General features: G+C 35.0%; 4 protein-coding genes and 1 non-coding gene across 5 annotated transcripts; 4 read left to right on the top strand and 1 right to left on the bottom strand.

Moving 5' to 3' along the window:
- The first annotated feature begins 83 nt into the window (after window positions 1-83).
- On the top strand, window positions 84-1,293 carry LOC111463229. Its single transcript, XM_023107094.1, has 3 exons — window positions 84-534; window positions 659-712; window positions 832-1,293. The coding sequence occupies exons 1-3, from the start codon at window positions 220-222 to the stop codon at window positions 1,063-1,065; spliced, it is 603 nt and encodes a 200-aa protein (XP_022962862.1). The 5' UTR covers window positions 84-219; the 3' UTR covers window positions 1,066-1,293.
- Window positions 1,294-5,177: 3,884 nt separating this feature from the next.
- LOC111463231 (auxin-induced protein 6B-like) lies at window positions 5,178-5,969 on the bottom strand. Its single transcript, XM_023107096.1, has one exon. The coding sequence runs from the start codon at window positions 5,872-5,874 to the stop codon at window positions 5,464-5,466; it is 411 nt and encodes a 136-aa protein (XP_022962864.1). The 5' UTR covers window positions 5,875-5,969; the 3' UTR covers window positions 5,178-5,463.
- Window positions 5,970-9,410: 3,441 nt separating this feature from the next.
- On the top strand, window positions 9,411-9,482 carry TRNAP-CGG. Its single transcript has one exon. It is a non-coding gene; the product is annotated as a tRNA-Pro (tRNA).
- Window positions 9,483-9,594: 112 nt separating this feature from the next.
- Window positions 9,595-11,594, top strand: LOC111463232 (probable small nuclear ribonucleoprotein G). The gene is made up of 4 exons (XM_023107097.1): window positions 9,595-9,719; window positions 9,819-9,841; window positions 11,014-11,135; window positions 11,241-11,594. Exons 1-4 carry the CDS (start codon window positions 9,685-9,687, stop codon window positions 11,301-11,303), a joined length of 243 nt encoding a protein of 80 aa, XP_022962865.1. The 5' UTR covers window positions 9,595-9,684; the 3' UTR covers window positions 11,304-11,594.
- A 2,137-nt stretch (window positions 11,595-13,731) lies between these two features.
- Window positions 13,732-15,000, top strand: LOC111463228. The gene has a single exon (XM_023107092.1). It carries the CDS (start codon window positions 13,766-13,768, stop codon window positions 14,648-14,650), a length of 885 nt encoding a protein of 294 aa, XP_022962860.1. The 5' UTR covers window positions 13,732-13,765; the 3' UTR covers window positions 14,651-15,000.
- The last annotated feature ends 1,654 nt before the right edge of the window (window positions 15,001-16,654 follow it).

The following is a 16,654-nucleotide window of genomic DNA, read 5'->3' as shown; positions in this document are numbered from 1 at the left end:
TTATTTTTTAACCAAGGATATTTAGTAACACATATAAAAAAAATAAAAAAAAAAAATAAAAAAAAAAAGAGAAAAACCGACCAACGGTCGAACCTTTCTCCTCACAGAGGCTTCCCATCGCTGAAACGCTATCCTCTCCCTCCCTAGACCTGCAAATCACCAGTAATCTCCATCTCCTTTCTCTCTGCTATTCGGCGTTGGTTCTTCGCCATCGGATTCATGGCCGTCATTACTCATTCAACAAAGCACCTCATTCGTCACACAACCGTTAATTCTCGCCCTTCTATCTTGTCTACTATGGCGTCTCATCCGTCACTGGTTTTCGTCGGTTGGAACACTCGGCGTCGGCAATTCTCTAAGCTCTCCGGCATCTCAAGTCCATGCCCTAGGAACATGAACCTTGCGCCTAAGTCTTCGGAGGAGAACACAGATATTTTGCCATCGGAAGATAATCCTGAAGACGGAGTCTCGCTCGGGACCATGAAATTACCTTCGGACATCGACATTGCGAAATTCGAGGTCCTACTCTTCCAGGTAGATCCAAAATTCCTCCCCGTTTCCGTCACGTTTTTGCTTTACAACTTCTATTACCGATGAAGCAAAGGGGGAATTTCATGATCGTTGTGTTTTTTCCCTTCCCCGTTTTGGATTGGAACAGTGGGCCAATAGTCTTTGCCAGGGAGCCAACTTGCCGCTTCCAGTACCTTTGAGGGTGAGTAATGGATTTTCATCCTGCAGGTTCTTGATGTTTAGGATAAACTTCAATACTTAGTTAATTACCTTTCTCATCAAAAGATTTAGGGAAAACTTATTTTGGTTACAATCAAACAGGTTGACAAAATAGCCAGTGGAGTTAGACTTGGTTTTATCTCAATTGGAGATGGAAAGACAGAAGTTCTTGTGTATATAGATTGCTTGGTTTTTCCTGCTACTGCCAGCTCTAGCCCAATTTTTCGAGCCATAAGAAATGGACGCTTAAAGGACCAATCACCTCCCGGTGAACCAAGAATCATGAGGAGTCTTTTGAGTGCTTTGAAAAAATCAGTTGAAATTGCTGTAGTATGAGTTAACTTGCCTTTGTAAATGTGATAAACTTGTGCTATCTTCTGTCATTAGGTGCTGTAAATGCCTGTCAAGTGAAGATCAGACCCTGTTCTCGTTGTTTCTATTAGTTTGATTCTATTTTTATCTTGTTTTTGCTTTAATTTCCATGTAATTAACAATCCAACGTGACTTGAATTAAAGACACAAGTGTTCGAGTTGTATCTAAACCCGATATTCTTAGTCGGTTTACGTGCTTTCTATTGTATACTTTGGATTGACAATTGGAATGAACTTTTCATGAATTTCTTAACCTGAAAGAAGCAGATATGGTGGCTCTGTAGCTGCATGCTGGATGTCTATGGAAGGAAGAACAGTTCGTTTACTTGAGAAAGGCTGTAAATGAGAATCACAGGATCTTGTTATTGATTGCAGCTGTGAGGATGGGTCATCTCAATTTAGACATAAGCTTTGGTCCTAAAGATGCATGATTCCAGGTAATCCCTGTTCATAGTGTTGTTCTGTTGTTGTTTCTTTGAAATTCAGATGAAATATGATGAAGAAATGAGATATCAATACAGTATCTTGAAGTTTATACAAGGCTATTCATCATGAATCTGATAGTATAGGGAGTAATGGAGTAACCATGAATCCATGACTAAATTTAAAAGTTTATGCTCTCATGAAAAGCCCGAGATGTATTCTGCGATTCGAGTTTTAGTTATTCGGGTGTGTTTTTGAAGTTATTATTAATCTGTATATAGATAGATATAGAACAATCATTTTAGATATTGAAACAAAATGGTCATCTAGCTACTGTGGTGGTCTGTGGGGTAGGGGGAGGTTGGCTAGGGAATGCTGGAATGATAATTCCAACCTCTGTTCTTGTTGGAAGGAATCCAAACTGGCCAAAAGAATGGGGAAGGGATTGGTATTTCTGTGAAGCTGCTGCTGCTGCTGATGCAGCCATGTTGAAGGTACAAAGTGTTCCCATTGAGTTTCCTTCGACTTTTCTAACTCCATCTCATTGGTGTGCCAGCCTGATGCTGGTGTCTAGCTTTGATACCATTGTAACAGCTCAAACCCACTACTAGCAGATATTATCTGCTTTGGCTCATTACGTATTGTGTCAGCTTCACAGTTTTAAAATGCGTCTGCTAGGGAGAAATTTTCATACTCTTCTAAAGAATGCCTTGTTCCTCACTCTAATTGATGTGGGATCTCACAATCCACACCCCTTGGGGGCCAGTGTTCTCGTTGACACACCGCCCGGTGTTTGGCTCTGATACCATTGTAACAGTCCAAGTCTACCGCTAGCCGATATTGTCTGTCATGGTCCATTATGTATCACCGTAGGCCTCACAAATTTAAAGAAGTTTCCACACCCATCTAAGGAATAGTTCGTTCCTTTCTCCAACTGATGTAGGATCTCACGGCCTCTCTCTGCCCTCCCTAACTGAGCTCCTCCAAAGATCCCAAAGCTAGATAGCAAACTGACACTCCCAAAGCTTATACATTTAAATGATCTTTACCCTTTCCATCTCTTTGGTCTATGTTTGAGGTTCTGGAATTCAACGCTACTATCTTCATTCACTTTAAGATCTTTCATCCATGTTTAAGTTTCTGTTCGACTCAACCTGATCTAAAATTTCCAGGTTCTTTTCCTTGTCTTCATAGTTTTTAACCATCACTTACATAATCTTATGGACAGGCTACTTGTCTCGTGCTCGATGTTCTTCGAGTAGCGAACGCTTAAGGGGTCGTTTGTTCGGAACAAAGTTTGCAAGCTTGGACATCGACATCAGATGGGTGAGTTTCTTGATACACAGACACTCTTATTTTTAATTGTTTAGTTATAATTATTTATAATTAATTCATTAAATAATGAACCAAAGTACTAAATTTGGGATTATAAAAAAATAATTCATTAATATATGTTTAATCAAATTAACTACAAATATTATTAATTTATTTCAGGAATGATCATTATAATTAATTATTTGTGATACAATTAAAAATTAATTGTTATATTTCTAAAACAGTACACAAGTCTTATTTATTTATTTATTCATTTATTATTATTATATATTTTAAAATTGTTTTATCAATAATTAATCATAAATATATTTTGTAAGATCTTCTACAAACATGAAATTATTATTTTATCTATATTTAGTTTTCATTTAATATGATAATATTTGATTTTTCATATGTAACATATGTAATTAATTCTTCAAAATTAATAAATTGTGAATTTTGCCTAGTTCTAATATATTTAATAGTAAATAAAAATAAAAATTAAACTAATAACAATTAATTATTTAAAATTAATCAATGAAACAAAATTGTTGGAATATGAAAATTTGAAATCTTCCTATATTTTATCTTCAGGCATCTTAAATAAAAAAACTCCAATCGAGTATCTCCCTCTTCTACCGGCTCTTGACGAGTGCTCAGAACTCAAAGATGTCTCAATTGTTGAGCGGAAAGGTACAAAATTTTATTTATTTAATTAATTCAAGAGTTGTTGGAATTATTATTGTCTCGTATTATGCAGCTGTTATTAGCCTCTCGTCTTTGAATATAATTCCACTCAACAAAAAAAAAGCTTTAATTTTCTAAGTCAATTATTAAATTCACAAATCAGCCACCATTTCAGCATATTAAGACTTAATCAGTATTAGAAAGTTAGTTAGCTACCAATAATTTCCCTAATTCATTATTTTTTAAAAATTAATAAAAATACTATAATTTGTCTCCTTGTTGTATTTATAAATATATGAATAATAAAGTAAAACTTTTCCATATATATATAAACAATTCAAAGGAGACAGCTTTGAAAGACCCAATTTCTGGGTTGATTTAATAGTTTTAAATTTGACTTTAAAATTCGAGAATAACATTTAAATCAAAATTACAGTTTCTTTTTATTTTTTTAGATTAAAAATTAGGATTGATTGATTCCTTTCTCCCTCGGTTCGTTGAACTTTGACTTTTTGTCTATACGTGAAATGACCAAAACGGGTAAGCAAACATGCCTTATTTTGTCTCATTCCATTATTTTTCTCAAAAAGTAATTGCACCTATTTTTGGAATTAATTCCTTCAAACCTAAATTAAATAAATTCTTATAATTTGACTTTTTTTTTCTTTTTGTTCATATCATTTTATATATATATATATATTATTTTTATAATGCCCTCTTATCACCAAATCCTAAAGTTTAGTTGGGCTCATATTATATCATTCTCAAATAAATAAATTATGGAAAAGAAATCATGGAAAAGTGTATGTTGTTGGACGAGTCTCACATCGGGTAGTTTAGGGAATGATCGTGGGTTTATAATCAATTAATACAATCTCCATTAGGATAAGGCTTTTTGTGGAATCCCGAAGCAAAGTCATGAGAACTACTATTGTGAAGAGTCATGTTCAATTTAGGCATATCAATAGAATTCTCAAATGTCGAACAAAGTGTTGTGAGTCTCGAAGGCATAGTCAAAAAGTGACTAAAGTATCTAACAAATGGTGTATTTTGTTCAAAGACTCTAACAGAAAAAAAGAAAGAAAGAGTTGAGCCTTGATTAAGAATGGTGTACTTTGTTTGAGGGGAGGCATTGGCTCCTAATCAATTTAGGGAATGATCATGGGTTTATAATCAAGGAATACTATCTCTCCATTGGTACGAAATCTTTTCCATTAAAGAGAGGTGTTGGATGAAAGTACGAAAGTCCATGAGTTTATAATCAAAGAATACTACATCCGTACCGGAACATTTGGAAAGTCCAAAGCAAAATCACAAGAGATTATGTTCAAAGTTGACAATATCACTTAGTCTGATAGAGTATGTTCATATATAATTATCCAAAAGTAGAAAATAGAAAAATCCAAAGCAAACTCATAACAAATTAGGTTCAAAGTGGACAATATCACTCTAATCTGATGGAGTCTGTTCATACATAACTATAGTCTGATAAAGTCAGTTCATATATAATTATCCAAAAGTGTAAAATAGAAAAGTCCAAAGCAAAGCAAATTCATAACTGATTATATTCAAAGGGGACAATATCACTGTAGTCTCATGTATAATTATCCAAAAGTGAAAAATAGAAAAGTATTCAGCTTTCGTGTTAATTCCTCGTAAACAACTGCTGTTCATACATATTAATTACAATTACAAAATTCAAATTCATCGCAGAATCACGGCTCTAATTTTACAAATTCAACAACTTCCGAAGACAAATGGATCATCGAATCGGATATGATATGAATCGAACTCGAAAATCGGCCAAATTTCAATCCAATCGGATCGAATCGTATCCTCCTCGGTTTAAACAGAAATCGACGACGAATTTCATTACCTTACGGATCAAATGATTCAAACCCTAACGAAGTGGCGGTGTTCATCTGCATTTCCTCTGTTCTAAAGAAACTCCTCGACAATCTCGCCGAAATCGAATCTGCCATTGCAGCATTCCACAGCGCTCACAATTTCTTGAAAAGCAGAGACGCTACAAGGAACCACGAGCGCGTTCCTCTGTTCGAATCCGAACTCTCTGTAGGCTTTATCGAGCAGCATCCTAAAGAGCGGATGCGACAAGAAACTCGTCGGAACGACGAAGCGCTGCCGTTCGTCGCCGACATAAACCGCAAAAGAACCGGTCGGAGTCGAAGTCGGCGACGGCGACGGCGAGTGAGAATCGTGATCCTTCGATGATTCCAATCGATCTCTGAGCAAACACTCGTTGTGCGATGATGATTCGCCCTCTGTTCCGACTCGGACCTTCACTTTCTTGGCGAGTTTCTTGAAGGAGACCATTTTCTTGCCTAGCATTTTTCTGATCTGAATTGAAAAATTAATTGCAGAGATGAAGCTTGAGATCCATGGACATGGAAGATTGAAGGTCTGAAAATTGCTTTTATACAAGAATGGAGGAGGTTTGGTGAAGAAGAAGAACAAGGAAATTAAAAATTAAAAAATTAATTAATTAATTAATTAAAAAAAAAAAAAAAAAAGATGATTGGATTATTTGACTTTGACGGTTACTCGTAGAGTCTCAATTATTCCATTTTCTGTTCCTTTAACTTCCACTTAGTTTGACTAAAGTTTTTTTTATTTATTATTTATTCTTCTATTTAAAAAAATATTTTATTTTGGATAATCCCAACAATTACATGAGATTATTATATATTCAATGTATATATAAAAAGATTAAACTATTAAAAGTTTTATAGATCTAGAACATTTTAAAATATTTTCTTTAAAGTTAAAATTTTCAAAATTCTTAATTAATTTAGTTCTTTTTTTAATTATCTTTTTTCAGATAAATTGTAACCTCGTCGCATGATTTCACTTTCACTTTTACTTATAAACGTATGATCTTCATTTTAATTACCCAATGTGGGACGTTTTTTCGAACAAAGTACACCATAAAACCTCTCATGAGTCCTATGAAACCCTCGAACAACCTTCCCTTAATCGAGACTCAACTTCTTCTCTAGAGCCCTTTAATACCTTCGAAACTCATAATTTCTTCGAGATTCACTTTTTACTACATTTGAGTTGTTGTACACGTTAAATGAACCATCGACTAATTTTTTTGACGGTGTAAGTCAAATTAAACGGTACTTTTTTTTTATAAAAAAAAAATAGATTTCTCGACTCATGATGTGATTGCAAGTTGGCATGTGTAGTTCAACGTCGATAATCCATTTAAAATGAAAATGACGATTATACCCCTAACTTTAGAAGTATATTTTAGTTCATATTGTTTCATAAATTTTTTTATTTTCGTAAAGGGATGACATGTGAAGTTCAAAGGAGGCCGCATAAAATATTGGACTTTGGTACTCAACCACTATAAACAGAGAATCTTAAGGCCTTTCAGTTTGAAATAATGCCACCCACTTTTCACTCATTTAAAAAATACAGATAAATTTAATTAATATATGTAACGACCCAGATTCACTGCGATATTGTTCTCTTCGGGTTTTCCTTTTCACGCTTCCCCTCAAGGGGAGGCTTTAAAACGCGTCTCCTAGGGGAAGGTTTCCACACCCTTATAAATGGTGATTTGTTCTCCTCCATAATCAATGTGGGACATCACAATCCACCCCTTCGAGGCCCAGCGTCCTCGCTGACACTCTTCCCTTCCTCCAATTGGATGTGGGACCGCCCCTATATTCACTCTCTTTGGGGCCAGCGTCCTTACTGGCACACCATCTCGTGTCTAACCCCCATTCGGAGAACAGTGAGAAAGCTGACACATCGTCCGACACTTTATAAATGGTAGTTTGTTCTCCCTCCCCAACCAATGTGAGACATCACAATCCACTCCTTTGGGGCCTAGCGTTCTCGCCGATACTTTTTCCTTCCTCCAATCGATGTGGACCGCCCCTAAATCCACCCCCTTTCCCCCTTTGGGGCCAGTGTTCTCGCTGACACTCTTTTCTTCCTCCAATCGACGTGGGACCGCCCCAAACCCCTTTCCCCCTTTGGGGCCAGCGTCCTTACTGGCACACCACCTCATGTCTAATCCCCCTTCGGAGAACGACGAGAAGGCTGACACATTGTCCGATGTCTGGCTCTGATGCTATTTTAAAATTACCCTCTCATTAATTAATCATATGGAAGTTACATAGAAAATGCCATGTTTCTAGAAACACACTAATGATTATTGTCAGTTTAATTTTATAATATTTATTTAATTTGTATTAATATTAATAATTACAACCTCTAATTCCAACTAAATACGTTAGTTGAGTTAGTGCGACATGAAATGAAAGATATATGAACTGGCTTGTTGGAGATTCTGTTCTCATCGTACCCACAGTGTCACAATCGCATTTTGATAGTAGCAGACTTGCAATTGTGCGGCACTCATTTCTGAGCAACAAGTGAGTTAAGCCTATTCGTTCTCGCGTCGCCTACGGTCAAATGATGTATGCTCGAGTCTCTGGCCTCGGTTCAAGAAGAATGTTTTAGAAAACGGGGATAGAGAGTTTCGAAAGTAAGATTTGAGAAATTGAAATTGGTATTATATGAGAATGTAAGCAAAAAGCAGCAACAACAACAACTTACTGTATATAACTATTGGGTAGGGACAACCTTATTGGGTTGAGACATTCTCCCCTAGTTAAACTAATCACCGTCATCAATGACTTACTTTGGGGCACGACTCCACTTTGGATTGTGATACATAGTACGGCTGACTTGTCATCAGTAGTGGGAATTCTCTAGTTACCTAGTAAAATACTTAGTTGGAGTATCGAGACCATATCCCAATGAGAGCTATCGTGCAAATAGGGTAAACTTAAGAGAATTGAAAGTTACTACTTACACTAATAAGATGCATCTTTATTTCGGTCGCTCGATTTTATGTTAGAACCTCTTGAAAATTTTCTTATAATACATACGAATAAGGATAAAGCATACTTGAATGACTTGGGTTGGTCTATGAAAATAATATTTGCTCTTAAAAGTGAGGAGTAAGTAATGGCAAATCTGGATCAAGAAAAAAAAAAAAAAAATATATATATATATATATATATATATATATATAGAGAGAGAGAGAGAGAGGTAGAAATAAGACAAATTTTATTTATTATTTATATTTTATTGAAGTTTTTTCGTCTACCGTTGGGATGAAAATAATGGGAGTTGAAAATATGACAAAGACAGAATTTTGGGCCAATAAAGGGCCGAGTGGGCTGGGCCCAATTGTTGATTTTGAAAGGTTCAAATGTCAACCGCTCGGGATTTATGCTCCAATTTGCCGGACCGAGGATTTGGCGATGCACGACTTGGCAACTAATAATCGTTTACTTGCGCTTTTACTGATGACGTCTTTGACTAAATGTTGTCAACTCTTTTAGCTTTAGGCGATTATGACGATTGTAGAAAAATTAGCGTTGACTTTTTAAATAAGTTTATTTTTTATGGATAATTTTAGCTTTATTAGTATTTTTTTTAAACGTGGTATGAATAGTTTCGTGCGTCAAAGAGTATTTTCTTAAATTAAAAAAAAAATTTACATGTAATTTTTAAGTTTTTTTTTTTTTAAATTTAGAAGTCGAAATTATTTTAAATAAAGAATTAATAAATTTCATTTAAGATGGTGTTATTTAATTATTTAAAAAATTTAAGAACATTATTAAAATTTTGGAAAGCAAGAATATTTTTGAAATAAAATATAAAATTAATTAATTTTTTTTCTATTAATTTAGCTAAACATATCTCGAAGAAGAGTTTGGAAATATTAAATAAAGATTACACCAAGAAGGTTGTTATAAGAGATGAATAATTTTTGGTTATTTTTATTTACAAAATTAGTATTGATATAGTTCTGGCTGTGGTCGACAAACACAATCGGGTGTTTGGTCTAGTGGTATGATTCTCGCTTCGGGTGCGAGAGGTCGCGAGTTCGATTCTCGCAACACCCCAATGTTTTTCATATTTTTTTAAATCAATAAACATTTGGGCCGAGGTCCACCAGGCCCAAAAAACTTGTTAGCCCAAATATGTCGTGTCACTTGGTGAACAAAATTCGAGGACTCGCAGAGACCTGCTTCTCGATTGATTAGGGTTTTTCCTTCCTCTGATCATTCTTCTACCAAAACCTCTTCCCATCTCTCGTTCTTCACCATGAGTAGGTCAGGCCAGCCTCCAGATCTTAAAAAGTAAGTGCTGCCCTAAATTTTATCCTGTTCGGTGTATTTTTGGTTTGATTATTTCAACTTTTTTTTTCCTTGGTCCTCATTTTTCCCTTCTTTATGCAGATACATGGACAAGAAGCTTCAGAGTAAGTTCTGTTCCTCACGAGCTTGTTTATCTTATTCGTTGTCGCACCGTTTAGGTTCTGGAAGTTTGGAAATGACAATTTGTTATTCTGAAAGTCGAGAATCCGTCAATTCTTTTCGTTTTCTTTGAATTTATGCCATTTGTTTTATAATTTCGTTTGTTTATTAGTGTTCGTAATGTGAGGAACCTGAAGTTGACTATTCCTAGTTTAGTACCTATGTTAAGATACGAAACTGTTTGGAGACGAACGGAAGAAGGATTGGACTTCAGAGTTAGATTATAGGGTGTTGAGAATTGTTGGGAGGGAGTCCAACGTTGACTAATTAAGGGGTGATCATGGGTTTAAGTAAGGAATATATCTCCATTGGTACGAGCCATTTCGGGGAAACCAAAAGCAAAGCCATGAGAGCTTATTCTCAAAGTGGATAATATCATATCATTGTGGAGGTTCGTAGTTCCTAACATGGTACCAGAGCTATGCCTTTAACTTAGCCATGTCAATAAAATTCTTAAGTGTCGAACAAAGAAGTTGCTAAGCTTGAATATGTAGTCAAAAGTGACTCAAGTGTCGAACAAAGAGCGTACTTTGTTTGAGGGCTCCAGAGAAAAGAGTCGAGTCTCAATTAAGGGGAGAGTGTTCGAGGGCTACATAGGCCTTAGGGGAGGCTTATGGTGTACCTTGTTCGAGGGGAGGATTGTTGAGGATTGTTGGGAGGGAGACCCACTTTGGCTAATTAAGGGGATGATCATGGGTTATAAAGTAAGGAATACATCTCCATTGGTATGAGATCTTTTTGGAAAACCAAAAACATAGTCATGAGAGTTTATGCTCAAAGTGGACAATGTCATACCATTGTGGGGGTCCATGGTTACTAAAATATAGTACTAATGACCATTTTTCTTTTTGTGATGATAGAGACCTAAATCTCACCGTACATCTATCTGCTACATTTGGTTGATTATATCCTAGGTAGGTGGAGACAATCCCATGATTGCTGAGAGACCTAAATTCTAGATAATCTACCAAAATAAATGGTCATTGAGGCAGCTTTCTTCATTAGGTCGAACATTGGTTTTTCAGTCATTGCATGTATAATCCGGAAATTAAAGAAATCTCACATGTCAGCAAGTTTTGTTTACAAATTGTTGATGCTTCTGAATTACAATTTGCAGTAAAAATGAATGCTAATCGCTTGGTAGTTGGAACTCTTCGTGGGTTTGACCAATTTATGAATCTAGTCGTTGACAACACCGTGGAAGTGAACGGTAACGAGAAAACCGAAATCGGCATGGTGGTGCGTGTGATTTTGCAATCTAATTCTTCTCTATGTTTGTTTGCTTAAATTGATAACCACTGATAGAGTTCAAGAATTGATTTCCCTTATTGGTTTCCATTTCAGGTGATTAGGGGCAATAGCGTGGTAACCGTTGAAGCACTTGAACCTGTAAACAGGATGCAGTGATGGTGCACGCGTTGGAATTTGCTGCTCTGTTTCATAGATTGAGTGAGTAAAACATTCGGAACTGTTGCATTTGTAATTTTGGGATGTTACGAATATCAGATGGATTTCTTGTGCTCCCATCATTCTGAACACCTGGTTTATAAATTTCAGCGATGGGGTTTCTGTATTATGGATTCAATTACCTTGCAACTCTTAGTGTATGAAACCCATCGTATCACTTGAAGATGTGTTCATTAATCCCATTACGGAGGACCCAAAAAGAAGACATAGTTTCAACCCAGTTTGTATCAAGTCCCAACTTCAATTTACATAGCTTGTCATTCTGAGTTTGTTCGAGTTTTTCACTGAATGAGAGTCGGGATTACGATGTAATCCTTAGAACTTTTTGTAGTAGTCGTACTTCCATTTTGCAGGAACGTTGGGGAAGGAGTTTAGCATTACACTATCTGCACGACAAAACCATCGTGCAGGAATTGTCCGAGCTCTTCTAGTCCTTCGATGGTCGAAGAAGAAGATGGTCCAAAGGTCAAACATTCCCATTGACTTTTCCATGAAATCAGGCTGTTGTTTCTTCATGGGCAAGTGCAACTGCCTGGGAAGTCTTTTAGCATTTAGCCATTGAAAAGTCTTAAACCCAAAACATTGTTCTACTTTTCTTTCATTCCCAAAGGTTAGGTCTAAAGATAAGTTAGTATGAATTATTCATATTATAAATTTTCTTCTAATATTTTTCTTTTAATTTTTTTGAATTTTTTTACTAACTAAAAACTTTGATATCTAAACTACAATTAATGAATGGGTTGTGGCGGATTCAATCTATCGAACTTTGATTTTGGACTGAACTTGAATTGGAGTAGAGTCGAGTTTGAATTGACTTTTGGGTCTCGAGCTTGTTGATGATGACGTTGATGCAAGAGTATCAAATACTTATTCGTGAAAACAACTCATTCTCGTAGTCAATATTTCGACCCTTATATCATACAAAGAATTGTGTATACTTTGTTGATTCTCCCCATTTTTTCAATCTTGTGATCTCAATTCAAATCTCGTGGAATCAACAAAATAAATAATTAAATAATATAATTTAATATGTTGTATGCGGTATGAAATATAAAATAGAATAATCTCATAATCGATAATATGCCGTATGAAAATAAAATACTATTGAAAAATAGATACATTTGAATGGTCAAATAGTCAAAAAGTCAAGTGATTTTAATATGAAACAAATTAATTTATAAAAAAAAAACAAAATATTTAAATATTATTTTGTTAATTTGTAAAATTAATAATCCAAATCACTAAAATTTCCACATCAAATTTTAAAAGGACCAAAATGTAAAATTTTTATAATATTAAATAATTTAATTTGATAATTAATAATTCTAGAAAAGGGCACCTGATTTGACGCAGCCCATTGCATAAGAACAGTTAAAATGGAATTTTCAATTTCTTGGAGTAAAATAATTTAGCATTATCTTGCAAAATATTCTAGATTTTAATATTATTTTCACATTCAAATTTCTTATAATAAATAAAATTAAATTCTTTTTAAATAGAAAAGTTTGAATTTTTGGTTGAAATTTTTGATCCTACTAATTATACTTATTTCTAAATCGAGATTTTTTTTTTTTTTGTAGAAATAATAACTTTACATTAATAAATCTCATTCAATGCTATATCTTCTATTTCAGAGTTAAGTTTAATTTCTTGAAAATAGTAGCATATTTAAACGTTCCAACAGCCTTCTACTTAGCCACACATATGTTTTAGTTGACTTTCTTTTTTTTTCTCGATAATTTCACAAATATTATTGTAATAATTTTTCGTGTTTTCTACTTAGCCACACATATGTTTTAGTTGACTTTTTTTTTTCTCGATAATTTCACAAATATTATTGTAATAATTTTTCGTGTTCATCAACACTTCCAACAGTTTTCTGATATTAAAAGAGTTAAAACATTTAATAACAATTAAATTATAATTATTTAATGCATCATCTCTCATATGCAAAAATAAAGAAGGAATGGTACTTTGCCACAAAATTATGTTGCTATTAATTTAATTAAACTTAAATATAAAGATGAATTTTCTTTAAAAAAAAACAAAAAAAAAACAAAAATCAAGTGGGCCCAAATCAAGGAATTGTGGTTTGAATTTGATTTTTTCTAATTAATATTTTTTAAAATAATTTTGTTGAAATTGAAAATAAATCGATATAATTACACAAAAATATCAACGTAATTACAAAATAACCATTTAAAATTAAAGAGCCTTTTTCTTCACTTAATTGGCGCACGGAGCACACCGAAGAAGACAGAGAAAAGGATCTCTCTCTCCATCACATTATTCGTTCAATTCAAGAACTCTTTTGCATTTTTCAGTTTTGATTTCGATTTCGATTTCGATTTCTTTCCCCATTTCGATTTCGATTTCTTTCCCCATTTCGATTTCTTTGTACCATGCCCCAGGGTGATTTACAGACATTCTTCACCGGTGATATTGTCGCCGACGACCGGAAAGCCGCTGGCGATGATGACCAAGCTACCTTGAGCGACGACGGAGAGAGACTGCCATTGGAGGAGGAGACAGAGGAGGCGGATCGGCCGGAAGTTCCTCCTGACTTCCCGCCGGAATCTTTCTGGCTCTCGAAGGACGCGGAGTTCGACTGGTTCGATCGTAACGCCTTCTTCGAGCGGAAAGAATCGACCAAGGCGAGTTCTAATTCCATGAATTTGAACCCTAATTTGCATCCGCAATCGAATTCGAATTCGCAGCGGTTTTCGACGAATTTGAAATCTAAGGCTTCGATGATCGGATTGCCGAAGCCTCAGAAGACTTCCTATGTTGACGCGAAGAATCGGCGTAACGGCAAGTCCGGAAACATTCGGTTGTTTCCGAAGAGATCCGGATCCGGTGGAAAATCGGTTTCGACAATGATTGAGCCTTCTTCTCCCATGGTATCATGTATGGGGAAAGTAAAATCGAAGAAGGACCGAAATCGGCAGAAGACTCACCATCACTCAACAGAACTAGCAACCGCAGAGGAGAAATCACTCGAAAAACAGAGCAAAGGATTCTTCGCGTGTTTCCGCGCTATTTTCCGTAGCGGTGGAAGAAGGCAACCAGTCGTCGAACCGACTGCGTCACTGACGAACTCGCCTCCAGAACAGGGCGTTAGAGCGCGTGACCTCGCTCCTTCCGCCACTAATCCGCCGTCGACAGCGTCTCATCCAAGCAAGACCGACGAAACAGATCCTCCATCCTTAGGCGGTTTGCAGCGATTCGCATCAGGAAGAAGGTCCAGTTCGTGGAGCGTAAGCGAGGTCAGTATAGACGTTGCGTAGGCGTAGGTGTAGGCGTAGGCGTAGCATTGACTCTTCCTCCATGCGAGGGATCATCGTGTCGTTAGTGCACGCCGGCGGGGCCCGCTGGAAGATTTTGATTCGGCTGTTTGCTCGTAGGACCGAATCGGCACGAATTTTTCGTTGGATGAACATGGCGGTTTGATTTCAACAACCATATATCAAATTTCTTCGACTCGATTCTGGTTTGAAAGGTAAACACATCGATTCCATAGTCTTTTCTTTGTTTAATTCTCATTTTTTCATGAAATCGTTCTTGTTTTTGGAATGAGTAGTTGCATTGTATATTCACCCATGATCATGATTGTATATTTTGGACTTCCGTTTTATCTTTTCTTGGTGTTCTTGATCAAACCCTACACTTCTTCCTAGGGTTTTATTAATTAATTCTAGCTTGTTGCTCAAGAAACTTTCACTTGAATATTCTTTATATATATATATTATATGCTACTTAACTTAATAAAATACTTTATCGGTTTGAATTTTAATTTAGATTTAAAGTTTACGAAACGAGAATCCTTGAGGATAAAGGTATCGATAACTGAATCCTTAGGCTCATTGCTTTCCTTTATTTCGGTTGTCTTCATGGGTCTCGTTGGACGTTCTGAGCTTCTCGGGACTCTCTTCTCTTATCGATTGGTTAGTTACCACTTGTGTGCATTCGGTGTCACCTCTGATTAGAATTTCGTGATTTGAATGAAATTCATGTGCACTCGTTTAGGGTGTAATCATACTAGCACTAATGTGTCTCATTAGAACTTTATCCTCTTTATCTCGGTTGTCCACGTGGGTCTCACTAGCCGTTTTGAGCTCCCGATGACTCTCTTATCTTATGGATTGGTTAGTTACCACTTGTATGCATTCGATGTCACCTCCACTTATGCCACTCAGGGTGATTATGAATTTCGTGATTTGAATGAAATTCATATGCACCCTGTGTAGGGTGCAATCATACTAACACTGCTTGTTCGTCTATTTACATAATTATTTAAAAATTATAATTTAGTCCAAATTTTATACGTAAATTTAAGATTTAAAAATATTTGATAATATAAATGAGGTGGTTGAGTATTTTTGTGGGAGAAAATAAAAGTTAATTAATTTAATTAGTTGCCGGCGGCTGAAGTCTGCGTTTGTTTCTGTTTTTCGTTTTTGGCGGCGGCGGGAGGCGCACACCACTCGCTCGCCAATCACCTAGCTGCCGCTACTTGACGTTTATTGGCAAGCCTAGATACAAAGATTCCTCATACACACCAAAAAATAAAATAAATAAATCAATAAATTATAATTTTGTTTATATAGTTTTAATATATTTAATTTTCATTTTATAAAATAATTTATTATTCAATCATTTAATCTACAAATTTATTTTCTACTTAATTAAATACATAAATTTAAATATTGTGTTTTTAAGTATAAAATCAAGTTTTTCACGAAATTAAAAGTTAACCACCGACTATATTTCCAAAATTTTTAAATATAAATCTTATTAAACATGTTTTATAATTCATTGAACGTGTTAGAGGGTTTAAATTACAATAATTTAAAATTTTGCGACATAATTATTATTTTTTAACTAACGAAAAAAGTGGGAAAAATTAAATGGTGGGAATTAAGGATTAGGTCCGGAATTGCACGAGTTTAATAATTATTAATTATTAAGTCGATCGAAGTGTGCGCTATTTTATCATGATTTTTAATTTTTTTTCTTTGCAGTAGTGGGGCTTGCTTTTCTTTTTATTTACATATTCCTGCCCAATTCTGACTTTAATTACCATCATTCCCATTACTCCAAAATTTCCTATCATTTTCCTATTTTTTTTATAAAAATTTTACAATTAAAATTTAATTTTAGAGACATCATTTTATATTATGTGAATTAAATTAATTAAATTAAAATTTTAAAGGTATTATTGTAACCATCACAATAATTTAATAATGGTTTGTCGCATTAAAAAAAAAAAAGACGGTTTGAACCGCAATGCA

This window comes from Cucurbita moschata, unplaced genomic scaffold (genome assembly GCF_002738365.1).
Source record: "Cucurbita moschata cultivar Rifu unplaced genomic scaffold, Cmos_1.0 Cmo_Scf00028, whole genome shotgun sequence".
NCBI lineage: Eukaryota > Viridiplantae > Streptophyta > Magnoliopsida > Cucurbitales > Cucurbitaceae > Cucurbita > Cucurbita moschata.
This window is presented reverse-complemented; position numbering and strand designations above follow the sequence as displayed.

What these genes read in the sequence shown, in the direction of transcription:
- LOC111463232 (XM_023107097.1), top strand. Translation starts at nt 9,685, where the DNA reads ATGAGTAGGTCAGGCCAGCCTCCAGATCTTAAAAA. An exon ending in CAGCCTCCAGATCTTAAAAA is followed by an intron (nt 9,720 to 9,818) that starts GTAAGTGCTGCC and finishes TTCTTTATGCAG; the next exon opens with ATACATGGACAAGAAGCTTC. An exon ending in CATGGACAAGAAGCTTCAGA is followed by an intron (nt 9,842 to 11,013) that starts GTAAGTTCTGTT and finishes TACAATTTGCAG; the next exon opens with TAAAAATGAATGCTAATCGC.
- LOC111463229 (XM_023107094.1), top strand. Translation starts at nt 220, where the DNA reads ATGGCCGTCATTACTCATTCAACAAAGCACCTCATTCGTCACACAACC. An exon ending in TCGAGGTCCTACTCTTCCAG is followed by an intron (nt 535 to 658) that starts GTAGATCCAAAA and finishes GGATTGGAACAG; the next exon opens with TGGGCCAATAGTCTTTGCCA. An exon ending in CGCTTCCAGTACCTTTGAGG is followed by an intron (nt 713 to 831) that starts GTGAGTAATGGA and finishes ACAATCAAACAG; the next exon opens with GTTGACAAAATAGCCAGTGG.
- LOC111463228 (XM_023107092.1), top strand. Translation starts at nt 13,766, where the DNA reads ATGCCCCAGGGTGATTTACAGACATTCTTCACCGGTGATATTGTCGCC.
- LOC111463231 (XM_023107096.1), bottom strand. Translation starts at nt 5,874, where the DNA reads ATGCTAGGCAAGAAAATGGTCTCCTTCAAGAAACTCGCCAAGAAAGTG.